Source organism: Paralichthys olivaceus, chromosome 14 (genome assembly GCF_024713975.1).
Source record: "Paralichthys olivaceus isolate ysfri-2021 chromosome 14, ASM2471397v2, whole genome shotgun sequence".
In the NCBI taxonomy this organism is placed as follows: Eukaryota; Metazoa; Chordata; class Actinopteri; order Pleuronectiformes; family Paralichthyidae; genus Paralichthys; species Paralichthys olivaceus.
The window spans coordinates 992,523-1,010,916 of record NC_091106.1 but is presented as its reverse complement, the minus strand read 5'-3'; the positions used below and the strand labels follow the sequence as shown (position 1 = coordinate 1,010,916).

Genomic DNA, 18,394 nt, shown 5'->3' with positions numbered 1-18,394 from the left:
GAATCAGTAGTTCTACTTTTACCAGTCTTTTTTTACACAAGTATCTGTACTTTTACTTAAGTAAGTGAGTGTGAGTACTTTTGCCACCTCTGGCAGTTATTCAGAGACTCATTCAGAGGTATTCATCGAAACTCGGGCGGGGCAAACTATTGTCAGCAAATATTTCTTTCTCTGTTACCCCCCCCACCAACTCTCGACTCTGTAGCTTACCTCGAAATGTCCATTACCTGTACTGCCTCAACAAAGCCATCACCATGGGTTAATGAATGTTTACAGTTTACTAGAAGGGGATGTCAACGTGCTGAGCAGAAATGGAAATTGGTGAAATTACAGTACCAGTTTATTATCTCGAAAGAGTGCTTACATTTTTTTTTATAACACTTTTAAAGATGAAGGGTCTAAATATTTCTATTGCCACAAATCCTCACAACCACAAGTTATTAATCAGGACCATTAACTAATGCCCCCTGATTACAATGAAGCATCTTCAATTGAGAGATGTGAGGAATTTTGGTCCTTTTTCATTGTTGTAAGTTTCCAGCATCTGAGCCCAAATTGTGGGAGAGTAAAGTGCTTCAGATTTTTCATTATTTTAATCCAGTATCACAGTGTGATCTCCTGAGGATGATGAGTAGCATGAACTCCTCCTCCTCCCCCTAAGATATTTTTCCAACATGGTTTTTAAAAGAAGTTTGTACCTTTTATTTCCAACAATATTTATCATCTGGTATAGTTCCTGCTTTGTTTAAATCTCCTGCTGTTCCAAAAAACTTAACCTTGACACAGACAAACTTAATAATTATAGACCCATATCAAAATTACCATTTCTTGTCATAGTCCTGGAGAAAATTGTTAATTCATAGCTTACTTAATTTGTCCACTCACTGGCTTTCGAATGCATCACAGTACAGAAACTTCACATTTGAAAGTTATTAATGACATTAGGGTATACATAAGCTCAGTTTAATGCTGTGTTTTCTATAATGTGGACATATATATTTTGCATGAAAATACCATCAAATCTGTCTGAAAGCTGTAGAGAACTTGGTATGTGTACATTATCATAAGGGATGAGTGAGAGAGTCTGTTTTTTGTAGTGCCACTTGCCTGGACCGATACAGAAGCCAGCGATGATGCCGACCACACAGCAGACACTGATGTAGCGCATGATTGATAAGTGAGCCTGCAGGGAAAAATATAGCCCAAACTGAAGAAATCAGTATGATCACAGTGAGCTACTTCCAAACAATGCTTCACACATCAGCCCGCTGCTATATAGCTCTATCTGTAAATCTCTGTTCTACACAGCAAAACAGGAATATTGTGCGTTTGCACTGTGCTAAATGTTGGTTCAGCTGTAAAGGACTATATGCCATTTTGATGTCTTTTTAAACTCACACAACAGCCCCAATAGCACTTTCTATTCTTTGTCTTTTTTTTTCCTGTACCCCATATCTCCCTGTATTGGTTAGGGTCACATAATTTTTAGGGAAACACACACACACAGACAAAAACACACACACCTGTAAAATGAGTGCCAATGTGATTCCAGCACTGCAGATGCCCATCATGGCAAAACCCCCAATCATGAGAGGCCTCCTTCCTAGCTTCTCTATGCTGAAACACTGCAAGAAGAGGGACAAAGTTTGGGTCAGATGTTAAATGAATATACACTATAGATGCATCAACATCTGTCTGACACAGACCTTGAGTCAGGATGCGGTTGACATGGTTTAGTGTTAAAGGTCCAGTGTGTAAGATTTAGGGGAAAGGGAACTATGAATGTAGAATAATCCTCATGATTTTTTCACTAGTTTGTTTCATCTAAATTATATGCATTTTAGTTTTATTTAGCCCAGAAAAGGCCCTTTATATTTAAATACTTTATATTTACATTGAGGGGGTCCGCTCTACAGGGGCCGCCATGTTTTTTACATTAGTCCAGACTGGACAAACTAAACACCTTTTGAGTTTTTATGACAATTTAAGGCTACCACACATTCTTTTTCATGTTTGGAATGAGAGGGTGAGGTGAGGGATGTTCAGCTGCAACATGCAATTTCAATAGTAGATATCGCTAAATTCTACACACTGTACCTTTAAGTTAGAAATGTGTCCTGAGCTGTTTCCTACTCTGTTAAATTCCACAGATTGGATTCCACATAATTTTTTTTTGTTGATTTAGTACAAACCTAATAAATAAGACAGTTTATGTCAGGTATTCAAGTAATATACCTAAATGAAAAGGGACATTTGGCAAGTGAATGAAAAAATAGGTGAATGGATAACTGTGTACCCCCTGTAAAAGTTAAAAATAGATTAAATATATAAACAAACAAATAAATAAGCTTATAAGTAGGGAAAACAAACTACATGTGTGCAACAGAAGTGCAGAGAAGCATGTCAGACTGCAACTCTGCCTCCTGGTCTCATCTCTGGACTGTCATGGTGTTGACTATGTAATGTCACCTGCTCTGGCCCCAGGAAAAAATTTAACTGTCGTCGCCGGTGGTGCTAACTTCAAGTTTCTCAGAATAGAGAATCCAATAACCAGATTTGGTTCATCAGCGGGTGTGTTAATGCACAAATTAGCCTCAGTGGATCAGATGATAGCAGAATTAGGAAAGATGCACCCAAAACATTAATACCAAATTTGGCGAAAGTTGGTTCTGTGGTTACAGATGTGGGGTGTTTTTTCATTCCCTCTATTAGCAAAACACTGAATGCTTTGCTCTGCCTATTTCCTGGACATGACAGAAACATACCTATAATGTTTGATGATGATTAGACCAAATGTTGATGAGTTATGGCCAATGTCCTGTTAAGCCCCTGGCAAAAGGTTTTGGTTGAATGTTTTCTTACCAATTTATCTCATTTATAATAGAAATGTGTATCTAACAATGTTGTGTACCATGGTGTGTTGTATGGTTAGAAAAATCAAGTGTGACATGTGACATTACTCTTTTTCAAATAATGCAAATAAGCAAAAAAATCCATCATGGCAGACTTTTATCCAAAGTGACTTCCACTTGAGAGGCTATTGGGGGTTCAACATCTTTCCCAATCTTTCCCAAATTTGCGCCAAGGCAGCAGACACCAAATAATAATACAAAACTGAAGCATACATAATAGGGTTCTGGCCCTGCTGGCTCGAACCCTAATAATAACAAACCGCAGCAAAAACAATAGGGTTCTGGCCCTTCATACTCAAACTCTACCACACTGAAACAAAAACAGTAATGTTCTGGCCCTTCAGGCTTGCTTGAAACCATATAAATAGAATAAGAAATAACTGCAGTACAGTTTAGATTTGCAGAAGTTCCACAAATGTGTAGATTAGCAGATGCTGCTTCTCCATGTTTAGTTTTGACTCTGGGGACAAGAAGTGAACCTGTTGCAGACAGGGGTCTGGATGATTCATAATTTATCAGGAAATCCGAAATATATTTTGATCCTAAACCATTCACTGCTTTATAAGCCGACAGCAGGATTTTGAAGTCAATTCATTCATAGATAGGGAAGCAGTGTAAAGATCTCAGAACTGGAGTGATGTGATCCACTTTCTTGGTGTTAGTGAGGACTCAAGCAGCAGCATTTTGAATTAGCTGCAGCTTTCTGATCAATGCTTTAGAGAGACGTGTTAACACAATAGTACAATAGTCAAGTGGGCTAAAGATAGTATATACTGTGGTCTGGAAGTGATGCTGGTGTCAGCAGTCGGTGGCGGCAGCAGTCGGTGGCAGCATTTAATAACTGAAACTCAAGATGCTAGGATCTAGGTTTTTGTTTTTAGCTGGCCAGCTTTTTCTGGCTAGGCTAGACTGTTATCCTTTTAATCTTTATCCGTGGATGCTTATCTTCTTGCTGGTGCCATTCATGGTGAAACTGAGTGTATATTTCCAAGAATGTCACCTCCTCATTTATCTCCCTTTATCAATGGGAATCAGTTACCAAAAAAGAGCTTCCAGAGACAACAACAATTGAAAGATAATACCAGCTACAGTATAACTGTATTTAAATTTGTAACTTACCCCAATGAGTCCAGCGATGATCTCTATAATTCCTGTTCCTGCTGTGGTGTACGGGATCTCTGGAGCTGGGATACCTGCATTTTCAAAGATGTCATTGGTGTAGAACCAGATCTATGGTGGAAAAAAGAGCACTTAAAGATAAATGAAGTAAAATTGATTGTCCCGGACATAGGAATATATGTTTCACAGCACAGCATATTTCACATTCTACCCCACAAACCACTTCCCATGAAACAATAGTTTCAGACTGTAGTTCTTCGTCTGTCATGTCATAATGTCATGCCTGAATGCGAGTACCTCACTCTATTGTCCCCTATCAGACCTAGTATTAACACCCATCTCAGGTGATCCTATTACAAGTGGACAGAGCTGAGTTCAGGTGCGAAGACACCCAAGATGCATTTAGTACACATTTGAGATCTGATCACTCGGGCTGTATCAGGGGATATTTTTTACTGTCTTCAATACTCATATGACTGACACATTGATTGATTTTGAGTTGTTCAGCTCCTCCTAGCTCAGCCATTCACTCTACCCCTCACACCAAAACAAGAAAAGGAACTCATTGACAATGAGCACATCTCTGAAGTCACATTGGCTTAAAACAACATCCTTGAAAACAGAAATGACGTACACATTTATTTGCATATTGAGCAGGGAAGTAAAATCTGATCATAGGTGCTCACAGGAGACACATTCTAATTCCACCGGTGAACTGATGAACGTAGAGCTTTTCACCTGTGATCAGATCTCTCAGGACAGATGTAACTACCAGGTCTGGACAGTTCACAGTCAACTCAGTGCATGGTCCACTTTGAAATCAAATTAACTTTTGGCTTTTCTAGTCTTGAAGACCACTCAAAGTGCTTTACACTACAGTTTGCCATTCACACACACATTCATACAGTGCATCTAGAGTAGCACTTTTATTGTTGTTCTATGAGGGGGTTCAGCATCTTGCCCAAGGACACTTTGGCATGCAGATGGTAAAACTGGGAATTGAACTTCTGACCTTCTAGTTGGAGGACGACTGCTCTACCCCTCAGCCACAGCCACCCCTTTTGGCATTATCTTTAGACAGTACTCCTTGTATAAGAGAAAAAAGAATACATAATCATTGTAATTGTGTGTCTAGAGGGTGTGACAATCATGGCCGATCACAATCACTACTCTTATCACAAAGAATTGTCATGTTGCAATTTCATAATGTAAAGACACACAAATGGTCTCACGACATGAGCTGGAATGGAGTGTCATAACATGGGGAGGCAGTACCTCAGTCCATAGAGACTGGGAATCGGAGGGTGGCCGGTTCAAGTCCAGCATGGACCAAAGTATGAAAGGTGGACTGGTAGTTGGAGAGGTGCCAGTTCACCTCCTGGGCACTGCCGAGGTGCCCTTGAGCAAGGCACCGAAACCCCCAATTGCTCCCCAGGCGCCTTCATGGATGCCCAGTGCTCCGTGTGGTCACTGTGTGTATTGTGTTCTGTGTGTGCTGTGTTCACACGGATGGCTTAAATGCAGAGGTCAAATTTCCACATGTTGCATGTAGTGCTGTGTGTGCATGATTGTGCAACAATAAAAAGGAATCTTAATCCTTAATGAAAACATTTGGAGGTTGAATAGTTTTGGATCAAACTATTGTGTACTAGAAACTTGTACAGACAGCATTTCCCCCCACATATCTATATATCTATAAATCTGCATCAGTGTAGTAATAAAATATCTGATGTGCGAAAATACACAAAAACCTACCCCACGGGCCCCTTACCAAGAGGAGTCTGCTTGTGTGAATGGCTGCACAAACCCCTCTGACATTTACATCTGCACCAAGCATAAATAATTCCCAACAGTGCTTGGTAACTTTATGGTTAAGGTATGCTGCTACACAGTACCTATGGTGCTGACTCAATATATATACAATATATATATATGAATTGATCTGAGTCTTACAATGATAGGGAAAAGTTAAAGTCCTTACAGCATCAATGCCAGACAACTGCATGCCAATGTTGATGACCACCACACTGAGCACTTGCCAACGGACTTTGTCATCTAGCAACAGTTTCCATACTGACAGTGTCTCCACTGATGACAGGGAGTGCTGCTCCTCCTGCATCTCTTCAAGTTCAGCCTGGATGTTACACTTGGCTCTGTACCAGTTCAGAGCTGAGAGACAAGGGATAGAGAGCAAAATGGTTATACCACACCCTACAAAGATGCAATAGAACATCTACAATAAGTCATTAGAGCTGCACCAACTCAGGACTAGTTCTAACTTAAAGGTAGAGTGTGATATCTAGTGTTGAAATTGCATGTTGCAGCTGAACACCCCTCACCTCACCCGCCCCTTCCAGACATGAAAGAGAACCTCATAAAAACTTAAAAGGTGTTTAGTTTGTCCAGTCTGGACTAATGTAAAAAACATGGCATCCTCCGTAGAGATGGTCCCCTTCATGTAAATATAAAGTATCTAAAAATAAAGGGCCTTTTCTGGGGTCAAGAAAACTATTCCTTCAATTTAGATTAAACAAACTAGTGAAAACATCATGAGGATTATTCTACATTAAATTTCTGCCAAAAGTTCCCTTTCACCTAAATCTTACACACTGGACCTTTAACAATAGAAACGTCAGAGCAGATCTGGCTGATTGCCTGAGGATGGTGATGTCGGACAGTCAGATAGTCATCAGCACCTTTAATGTTTGTGCCACAAGGGTTAATTCTTGGTCTACTCTTATTCTCTCTGTGCATGCTTCACCTCTGCCACATCACTGGTGGCTTTGATTTCACTGATCATGTCTATGATGACATGCTGTTTTATAAATGTGAAGCTACACAAAGCTGTCAAAGAACTGATAACAGAAATGTGTTTTATTGGGCCAGTTATTGGTCTAATGTTGAAATTAATGTGTCACAACACTTACCTGTTATGGTGGCATGGACATTGTGTTTCTCAATCAGTAGGTATCTTGGGCTCTCTGGAAACCATGGCAACAGCATCAACTGGATGAAGGTGGGTACCACCACAACAGAAAGAAAAAGGGGCCAGTGCTCCTCCTGTGACAGTTGCAACACAGTTAGTCTTTCACACATGCTAAAGATGTAACTCTGTTAACACTAACCCTAACACTGATGATGTATAACAATAACGTACAATAAATTTAATTCATTTTAGTAAAAGCATGGGTGGGGGGTGGACTCTTGTTGTCATGTCATATTGTCAGTTTGGGACTACTGTGGAGGCATGCAGTTTATGATCATTATGTTTACTGTGTGCAATTATCAATCAACCAATAAAATTTGATTACATTTTATTTGTATAGCCCATAGTGACAAATCCCAATTTGTCTCATAGGGCTTTAACAAGGTGTGACATCTTCAGTTCTTAACACTCAACAGTAAGGAAAAACTACTAAGAACCTTCAGGGGAAAAAGAACATAGAAGCCTCAGGGAGAGCCACATGTGAGGGATCCCTCTCCCAGGACGGACAGAAGAATAAGAGTAATTACAGCACTGGTTAGAATAAACAGTTTGTAATACAATGGAAGGTAAATTAATTGAGGAACTATTGCCAATAATGGTAGAGTATTTGAGTAGAGATATTGGGTAACACTTATATTAGGGAACACACAAAGTGAACATATCCAAGCACTTGATTGTAATTCATGTACAACAACCTCCTTACTTACCATCAATAAGCAGTAATTAGGAGGTCATTAAGAATAAGGCATTAATAGGTGCTTTATAATGACTAATAAAGAGCCAATATGCCTCTAATACCCATGCTAATAAGCAACTAGACAATGGGTGATATGTGTTCCCAAATATAAAGTGTTACCAGAAATTGTATATCAAGCAGTCTTGTTTTAATCATAGTCAATTATATGTCACAATGATCCACACGTTGATCACATGTTGCATACCATCACAGTAAAAAGTAAAGAAATGAATTCATCCTTATTATTCTTTCTTCAAGTTCAGTTCAGCTGGACATCTTTGGGCTCTGAGCTTTAAGCATACGTAATTCTTACTTCCTCAATCATTATACCTTGTATACTAGTAAATGGAAATCACCTTAAATGTACAAATTGTAAAATTACATTTTGACTCTGAGGTTTAGTAACTAATTGTAGAATTGAAGAACTCTGGCTTTTGCTACACATAAACATATGGTCACATGAACTTTGCTTCAATTCTCAGCACATGATGGCTGTTATTACAAATACATTTTTAACTACCTTTCCTAGAAGCTCATGTAGGCCAAGGATTTGGGCAGCAAAGACTCCCATGCCGATAAAGATACTTGGCACAAGACCCAGGAAGCCTCGCAGGTTCTTAGGTGCTATCTCACCCAGATACATTGGTACGACACTTAGAGAGATGCCTGCAATAAAAGCAAAGACAAACATCTATGTAACAAATGACAGACTTACCTTAAAGGTTCAGTGTGTAGACTTAAGTGACATCTAGTGGTGAAATTGCATGTTGCAGCTGAAAACCCCTCACCTCACCCTCCCCTTCCAGACATGAAAGAGAACCTCATAAAAACTCAAAGGTGTTTATTTTGTCCAGTCTGGGCTACTCTAAAAACATGGCGGCCTCCATAGAGAGGACCCACTCCCGATGTAAATATAAAGTACTTAAATATAAAGGGCCCATTCTAGAGTAAAAAAAACTTAAACAGTTCATAGAATTTAGATGATTACACACTAGTGAAAACATCACTAGAATGGTTTTAAATTCAATTTCTGCCAATAGATACGTTTCACCTAAATCTTACACACTGGACCTTTAATAAAATATTCTATGCAGAATTAACTGTAGGATTTTACTACACTATCAAAAAGTACAATTGACTGGACTAACAGAGCCAACAGTGAAACATCAAGGACAACAAGGACAACAGTTTGTGGAGGGCTAAAAAAGGCAGATTGATCCCTGGGGATTATAACAGTATATGATTGTTGATTCAAAGCTAAGTGAGATGAAAAATGATTACAGTTCTGCTACTATTAAAGGAGGTGCAAGAAAGATCATATGGAAGAAACATATTTTAATGCACCCTAGAAAATTAAAGGAAAAGTTGTATTTTAAATATGTTTTGGGTATCTACATCCAATCTGATGAGCAGAGAGACTGATTCATTCAGTTTAGAGATCAAGGCTCTGTGCAGGCCAATCAAGTTATTCCAAAACCAATCCTGTAAAATCGTTTTTATGGGACTGCCATTGTTCCAAGCTCCTAAACTCATGACAAAATTAATTTGGCCATATGGTTAACATGGACGTTTGTGTGTCTGCATATTTGTGTACCCGAGTGAATTCCAGTGATGAAGCGGCCAAAGATGACCATCTCCGGTGAACCACAAATCCTGCTGAAGCCCATGAGTAAGCCAGCAATAAACACCAGCACTGTTGTGTTCACAACTGTGCCTTTCCTGAAATCACACACAGGCACGCACACACACACACACACACAGCAGTAGGAAGACATCATATACATGTTTATACATAAGGGCATATGTACCAGAGTTTTATAAAAGAAAAGCAGCACCCCTCCCTGATGTACACACAGTCATAATGACAGAGATTTATGTCTGTTTGAGTTCTAATTAGAAAAAACACACTGTCATATTGCAAAGGGCAGTCATAAGCAAAAACTGCTTGATGAAGAAAGTGATCAACCTATAGAATCACCTGCTTTCCATTAGCATTTTAATGCCCATTGAGGTACAAAATAGTGGAGATAAATCAAGATGCTGACTTTGAGGATGAGTGCATTTCTGAAGGGCAAAGGGGTCAAAATTATGCTGGTACCATCTGAAGGATAACAGGGCACTAGAGGAGAGGGGTAGTGTTATTGGTTGCTCAGAGGACAGAGGCATTATCTAGTGCCTTTTATACCAGTGCAGGTGTATGTGTTTGTTTCTTTCGCTATGCCTCATTTCCTCATCTTGTATTATCTTAGCTATTTCACTATATAGATTTTGCATCATGTGATGACAAAATTGTGTTCCTCACTGTGCACAATGAGGTGGAAATGAATCTACGTAGTTGTTGTTTGAAAGTAAAAAAGGTGACTTCCTCCCACTATGCAGAATTTAAATTAAAAAATTGGGATGGATGGAGCCACTAGCAAGGTCGCCCCATTACATACACTCGACTAATTTGATCCCTTGTTTTGCTCCTTTCCACAGGTGTGTGCCATCTCCCCCTGATGAGTCTGTGGAGGTGCGGCCTCACCACCTCTCACCACCTCACCTGCAGCTCATTGGCTGATCACAAGCAGGATATCTACCCTGGTCGTGCTCCAAGTCATCGCCAGTTCATCCTTCAATGCTACAGTAGTAGTCACTTCTTGGCTGCTCTAAATTGTGTGTATATATATATAATTATCACTTGATTGACACGTGACATCACTGTTAGCTTGTCACTCTGGCTGTTAGCCTGTGGTCTGCTCGGCTTCACCTGAGCTAACAAGCTAATCCCCGTCACCGAGGAAGAGCGGGTCTGTGGAGGAGTTTTCACTCACATAATATTATTCGGATAAATATTATTGTTTGTTGTTCGGCTAATTGTCCTGATGGAGAAGTCGAAGATGTCCATGCTCCAGTGTCTGTGGTGAGTAAAGTACTGTCTTTTATTTACGTTTGAGTAGCATAGACTGTACATAAAGAGGTCAGTAGTGATGAGCAGGTATTATTGTCTCTGTACCTGGCTGATTAGCTTAGCTCCGCTAACCTCCAGGCAAGATACCAGCAATAATGGCGATGCTAACGGGAGCGACGGGGGTTATTAAACCGACATTAGGCGTCCACACAGCGGAGAGAGGAGCGTTAGAGTTTATGGTGAGAAATCTTTTAAACTGAAGGCGACTGTGTGTTTACTGAATATCACCAAGTTAGATATTTAACGTCATGTAAAGTTGTTCAGCTCCCCAACCTATTTGGCTTGACTACGTTAATGTGAGTAACTTCAGTAATAATGTTTTATTAGATTATTGTTTCAGAAATAACGTTAGTGCAGCTGCTGCAGTGTGAAACGTGTTGAGCTGGACTTTATTAATGAATGAACAGTTTACCTGCCAGGTATAGACCTGTTTTCATAACTTACTAACAATTAAAGCAAAGTATTGCACATGATGCATTACATTATATATGCAATACTTTTAATGTGAAAGAACTCCATACTGCACATTCATTGTAGTACACTGTTTAATCCCAAACCATATTCAAATACATAGTTTAATATCCACAGAATATAAGGACATAGACTTTGTTTGAAAGTAACACTTATCTCTGCAATAATGCCATACTTTTATGTTTCCTGTCATTTTATTAGGGACGGATTAACCTGAGGGACACAGCTGTGCTGACCCTGTTCTGTCTCTTAAGGCAAAAAAGAAAAGAAAACACTTTTTATCTAAAGTTTATCAAATCAGAAAGTAAAAGATGAACATTGTTGTAATAACATGTTAATTTTACCAACCATAATGGATATAGAAATTTACTCAATATTATTATCATGTTGACCAGCCTGAAGCTGCCGATCTCCACCACCGATCGCTGGTGCCACAGTGGATTCTGAGGACATCAGGTGTTGCAGTGCTTCATTTAATGAAATGAAAAAGTCATGTTAAAGGATGTTTTATGCTGAAATCATTGTCATATCTGTAGATATTAAGGAACATAGGAGAAACACGATTATTTACAGATACTGTACGATACAATAATTACAATACTTTTGACACATGTAATATCAGCTGTGTTAAGCAGCATGCCATTTTCGTTCGGATTTACGTGCCTCTTGCTTTAAGCTGCGAGTCTGCTGGCTATACCATGGTGCTAACCTCCTTTGTTTAATTATTTTCTTTTTCAGAGGTGCAATAGAGTCAAGAGTTGTTTGTAAAGAGCCTGTAGTACTATATACAAGATGATCTATTTGTGAGGGGCTAAAGGAAGCAGACAATTCCTCTGCTACATTGAGACATGGCATTGAATTCAATACTGAAGGAATCACTTCCTTAAATTTGGCTACAGCACTATCAGATAAACATCTGCTATAGGAGTTTCTGCCAAAAGGCTTATAGTCCAGTAATATGAACTCAAAGTTTATTAAAAAATGGTCAGACAGAAGAGGATTCTGTGGAAAGACTGTTAGATGATCAATTGAATCTAATAGAGAGATATACGCAGCACTAAGACTATCATTGTGGTTGTCCACATGAATATTAAAATCACCTACAATAATAACTTTATCTGTTTTAAGGATCAAGCCAAATGCAAACTCTGCAAATTCAGTTAAAAATTCTGAGTAAGGACCGGGAGCTCGATATACTGTAACAAATGTAATGTAATGTTTTCCAGGTTGGATGAGTAAGGCTAAGTACAAGACTTTCAAATGAATTATAATTTAGCTTAGGCTTAGGATTTATTAATAGACTTGAGTCAAATATGGCTCCAACTCCACAACCTCGACCAGTAATTCGAGGAATATGAGTATTACAGTGACTGGGAGGAGTGGATTCATTTAAGCTAACATAGTCATCCTCCTGCAGCCAGGTTTCATTAAGACAAAATAAATCAATATCATAATCAGATATGAATTCATTGACTAAAACTGCTTTGGAGGATAAGGACCTGATATTCAAGAGTCCACATTTAATTATCTTATTTTGGACTGCTGGAGATGTTGATTTAATTTTTATTAAGTCGCTAACTTCACGTTTCGTAAAATCGAGCTGCCTATAACCAGAGTTGGCCTCTCAGCGGGTGTGTCACTGAGCGGGGAAAATCTGTTAGAAACGTGGAGTGGTTGGTGGTGTACCGTGGGCATCAGTTTGGGGCTATGCCTCTTTCGAACAGTCACCCAGCCTCCCGGCTGCTCGGGGGTTGCCGGGGGACGGCTAGCTGAAGCTACCTTCGGTGGTACCGCACCGGCTACAGGTGACTTGCTAACTGTAGCAGCTACTGACTGTTCGGTGGTGCGGTACCGTGCCTCTAAATCACTGAGCCTCGCCTCCAAGGCAACAAATAAACTACATTTATTACAAGTACCATTATCGCTAAAGGAGGACGAGGAGTAGCTAAACATGTAGCACAGTAGGCATGAGAGAACAGGAGAACAGGAGAGCAGAGAGAAGCCATTGCTATAGCTAGGCTAGCTAGTGTAACTAACACACTAGTAAAACTATCAGATTTAAAGAGTTGCTAAAGTTAAGAGACCTGTTAGTGCACAAACAGAACAAGTCTAAGGATAGTCTAAAAATATGCAGATAATTGCTGATGTGAGAATCATACGAAAATCTGTTTAGGTGAGCAGCAGAGAGCACCATGGCAGTGACACCGACAACCAGAAGTGGCAGAATATGCTTACCGTAAAGCAGTGAGTAGATCGTAAAGCAGATCAGATGTGATTTTAATCTCCACACACCACTGTTGTAAACAGCGCTCATATTTATTATATATGTATCTGTTTTCACACTGAGAGAAGTTGAGGGACTTGATGTGGACTGTTATCAACAGCACTGTGAGAGACTATCACCTTGAATATTACAGATGTGGTAGAAATACATTTTATATATTTGTACAATGTTTATTTCTTTTAGTACATCAGTTTGGCTGAAATCTGGGGTGCTTCCACCTACTGAACACAGAATAAACTGTAAGTACCAGTCTTGGCTGCTTAACACAGCTGATATTACATGAGTCAAAAGTATTGTAATTATTGTATTGCACAGTATCTGTAAATAATCGTGTTTCTCCTCTGTTCCTTAATATCTACAGATGTGACAATGATTTCAGCATTAAATATCCTTTAACGTGACTTTTTTCATTTCATGGAGCACCGCAAAATGAGGACGACCTGCACAAGCTTCATCTGCACAACACTTCATGTGTTCCTCCCTCTATATCCATTATGGTTAGTAAAATTAACACTGTTATCACAACAATGTTCATCTTTTACTTTCTGATTTGATAAACTTTACATAAAAAAAGTGTTTTCTTTTCTTTTTTGCCATAACAGACAGAACACGGTCAGCTGTGTCCCTCAGGTTCCTCCGTCCCTAATAAAATGACAGGAAACATAAAAGTATGGCATTATTGCAGAGATAAGTGTTACTTTCAAACAAAGTCTGTGTCCTTATATTCTGTGGATATTAAACTCTGTTTTTGAATATGGTTTGGGATTAAACAGTGTACTACAATGAATGTGCAGTATGGAGTTCTTTCACATTAAAAGTATTGCATATTTAATGTAATGCATCATGCATTTTGTGCAATACTTTGCTTTAATTGTTAGTAAGTTATGAAAACAGGTCTATACCTGGAGTCAGTGCTGAAGTGATGACTCAGTGTTCAGTCTTGTTGGAGTCCAGTTCTGTCTCCTCATGTTGGACATCCATGGGTGCAGGATATCTGAGTCACAAGTTCACGTTTCAGTCGATCACAGTAAATCTAGATATCTAACTTGGTGGAGCTCATTCACTAAACACACAGTCGCCTTCAGTTTAAAAGATTCATCACCATAAACTCTAATGCTTCTCTCTCTGCCATGTGAACTGGTTCATGTTGGTTTAATAACTGCTGTCGCTCCCCTTAGCATCGCCATTACTGCTGGTATCTTGCCTGGAGGCTAGGGGAGCTAAGCTAATCAGCCAGGTACCAGCGCATCACTACTGACACGTAAATAAAATACAGTACTTTACTCACCACAGACCCTGGAGCACAGACGTCTTCCACTTCTTCGTCAGGACAATCAGCCGAACAACAAACGATAATATTCATCCGCCATGTGAGTGAAAACTCTTCCACAGACTCCGCTCGTGTTCGGTGACGGGGATTAGCTTGTTAGCTCAGGTGAAGCCGAGCAGACCACAGGCTAACAGCCAGAGTGACAAGCTAACGGTGACATCACGTGTCAATCAAGTGATAATTATTCACAGTTTCAAACCTCTATATTATCTAAATGAGCGAGTTAGAAAACAATTCCCCCCCACAGTTGTCATGAAGGAAGAACTTACTGATTGAGACTAAAACCGTTTTTTGAACCAGGCTCTAAACAGGTTTAATTCTGCTCTAATGTCTGGCTTTTTAACATGGGAGTCAATTCCCATTGACTCCCTCTTGGAGCCAGCCTCAAGTGGCCACCCAGTGAACTGCAGTTTTTCGCTCAGCCGGAGTCGTTGCCGTTTGCAAATAACCCTTTCACAGTTATCTTCAATAGTCTCATCCTCTAAAACTTCAACCTGCTTGCTGGACCCCATCCCTACTCAGCTCTTTAAAGAGGCTTTCTTAGAAGTCGGCAGCACCGTATTGAATCTTATCAAGAGCTCTTTATTAACTGGCTATGTACCACAGGCTTTTAAACTAGCAGTAATTAAGGCTCTGCTAAAGAAGCCCAGTTTAGATGCAGGTATCTTAGCAAATTACATACCTATATCAAACCTCCCATTTACTTCTAAACTTTTAGAAAGAGCCGTTGTAAATCAGCTGCTCGATCACCTCCAGAGAAATGACCTGCAGGAGGCCTATCAGTCTGGATTTAGAATGCACCATAGTACAGAGTCAGCACTTTTAAAAGTTTCAAATGATCAAAGATTAGAGCAAGAGGTTGGGATTGGAGGGACAGCTTTAAACTGGTTTAGTTCTTATTTATCGAATAGATTCCACTTTGTTAGTGTTAATGATGAATACTCATCATACACTAAAGTTAATCATGGAGTCCCACAAGGTTCGGTTCTTGGTCCAATACTCTTTAATTTATGCATGTTACCATTAGGCATTATTAGAAAACATAACATTCTTTTTCACTGCTATGCAGATGACACCCAGTTATATTTATCTATGAAGCCAGATGAACTGAACCATTTAATTCGATTTCAAAACTGTCTTAAAGACATCAAGGCCTGGATGACCCAGAATTTGTTGTTAAACACATACAAAACTGAGGTCATAATCCTGGGTCCTAGGCATCTCAGAGAAACTCTGTCTAACCAGTCGGTTAACCTAGATGATATCTGCCTGGTTCCAAACTCTACTGTGAAGAACCTAGGAGTTATCATTGATGAAGATCTGTCATTTACCCAACAAATTAGTCAAACCTCCAGAATAGCTTTCTTTCATCTGCGTAATATAAAGAGAATTAGACACATCCTGTCAAAACAGGATTCTGAAAAACTGATTCATGCCTTTATTGCGTCTAGGCTAGACTACTGCAACTCCCTATTATTAGGATGTCCGGGCAGATCCTTAAGAACCCTTCAGTTAGTGCAGAACGCTGCTGCACGAGTACTGACAGGAACCAGAAGACGAGATCACATTACTCGCAAGACATCTTGTCTCAGAACCTCATTTATTGACCAATTTCTTTACAGTACTATCTGCCTAAACCCATTGGCTACACATGGGTGAAGCAAACAATACACAAAGCTTGAATTCCTGATACGAAAACAACATCAGCCAATCTCGGCCCATCAGTCTCCTCAATGTAGAAGGTAAGATCTTCTTTGGCGTCAGAACCCAGAAGGCTGACAAGCTATCTTTTGAAAAACAAGCTGGTGGATACTTCGGTCCAAAAAGCTGGTTCTCTGGATGTTTTGAACACACTAGCATGATCTGGCACAAAATCCAATCAGCCAAAAGTGAGAAAAGAGATCTACATGTCATCTTCCTCAATGTTGCTAATGCATTTTGGTCAATACTACATAGTGTTCTCTGGGCTGCTTTCAAATTCTTCAAAGTGCCAGAGCCCATCATAAATTTGATTGAAGCCTACTTCAAAGATTTACAATTCTGCTTCACAACAACAGATTTTGCCACCATAAGGCAGCGTCTCAAAGTGGGGATCATGGCATCTCCCTACTAGCATTCACCATGGTGATGGAGGTGATTATCAGAGCTTCAAAAAAGTTTGTAGGTGGCGACAAAAGTCAGGGATCCAATTAACACCAGTCAGGACCTACATGGATGACATGACAACACTGACCACAACAGCACCATGCACAAGACAGTTGCTAGGGAAACTTGAAGAAAACATCACATGGGCCAGAATGAAGATCAATCCATTCAAATCAAGAAGCATCTCAATAAGCAAGATCAGATCATAGCTTCTATATTAATGGAGAACCCATTCCAACAGAGTCTGAGGAACATATAAGAAGCCTTGGACAATGCTATGATGCAAGCCTCAAAGACTGTGAACAGGTCCAGCAACTGAAGCAGGACATCAACAGCAGCCTTAGGAACAACGACCAGTCCATGCTTCCTGGCAAAGGGATATTTAATATCTAGTCCTCATATTCTAAAATGACACAAAATCTGTACTTCTACTTGAGTAAAGAATGTGTGTACTTTTGCCAATTCTGCACAAAGTTAATTGTCTTGTTTTTCAAAAGAAACATGGTGGGAACTATAACTATCATTCAATCTATCAATAACATTTATTTTTATCGCCCATATTCATAAATCACAATTGGTCTCATAGAGCTTCACAAGGTGCATCATAGAGCTCTGGGGCTTAAAGTTTAATCTGTTCAGCCGAATGATATGGCCACTTACAGTAGTAGACGTTCCCCTCACAAGAGTTCGGAGAGAATGATCATCTCCTAAGTGAGAAAGTGATAAGGAGTCCCAAAATGTTTGAGCAACATCAGCCTGTGTAGACACAGCATCCTCGAGCTGCCTCACTCAAGTCTTGTAGAGGACATTTAAAGCACCAAGACAAGCCTGGAGATGACTCTCTCAGAGTCCCGAGTTGGACCATCACTGAGAACAGGACAGATATGGAAACCAAAAGATGCAAATCAACAGGCAAAAGCAACACTCCAGCCAGGTGACATTGTGGGCCAAGTTCAACAGGGAAGAGGAGGTTTGGACCTAGGCCAGAGTAGACCCCTGTGGAACAAAGCAACTCCTTCAGAGCGGCAAAAATGTGCTAGTCCTAGAAATTCAGCATCAGGAAAAGGCAGCAAGATGTGCAAAGTCTGTCACTTAAGTAAAACTAGGGGGGCAGTGGATGAATTGGGAGAGAATAGAGAAAAGAAAGATCTGCTGGAAGGACCTGTGAGGAATGGAAGCAAGCAGGATAAGCCTTCTGCTTAGAGTAACCTATGACGTTCTTCACCCAAAAACCTACAGCAGTGGCTGAACGAAGATCCATCCTGCCCACTATGCTCAACTCCAGCTACCCTCAGGCACATCCTAACTAGTTGTAAAATAAGTCTCTCCCAAGGTAGGTATACGTGTAGAAACAACCAGGTACAACCAGGAGAACTTCTACAAATGCCTTGCCATCCAAAACATCAAATGCAGTTCCAATGACAACACTTGCCTGTAAGGGGGAACAGGGACAGAGAGGGC

The 18,394-nt window shown here is 39.9% G+C and overlaps 1 protein-coding gene across 2 annotated transcripts in view; it reads right to left on the bottom strand.

The window, feature by feature from the left end:
- The window catches only part of slc2a15a (solute carrier family 2 member 15a), a 42,208-nt gene that overhangs the window by 10,114 nt on the left and 13,700 nt on the right, over positions 1 to 18,394 (bottom strand). For both annotated transcript variants that reach the window (XM_020103534.2, XM_069538849.1), the window contains 7 exons: positions 9,348 to 9,472; positions 8,274 to 8,419; positions 6,959 to 7,091; positions 6,013 to 6,200; positions 4,032 to 4,142; positions 1,524 to 1,625; positions 1,108 to 1,183 (listed from right to left, as the gene is read on the bottom strand). In XM_020103534.2, the coding sequence (XP_019959093.1) occupies positions 1,108 to 1,183; positions 1,524 to 1,625; positions 4,032 to 4,142; positions 6,013 to 6,200; positions 6,959 to 7,091; positions 8,274 to 8,419; positions 9,348 to 9,472 (881 nt within the window). The remainder of the gene's footprint in view (positions 1 to 1,107; positions 1,184 to 1,523; positions 1,626 to 4,031; positions 4,143 to 6,012; positions 6,201 to 6,958; positions 7,092 to 8,273; positions 8,420 to 9,347; positions 9,473 to 18,394) is intronic.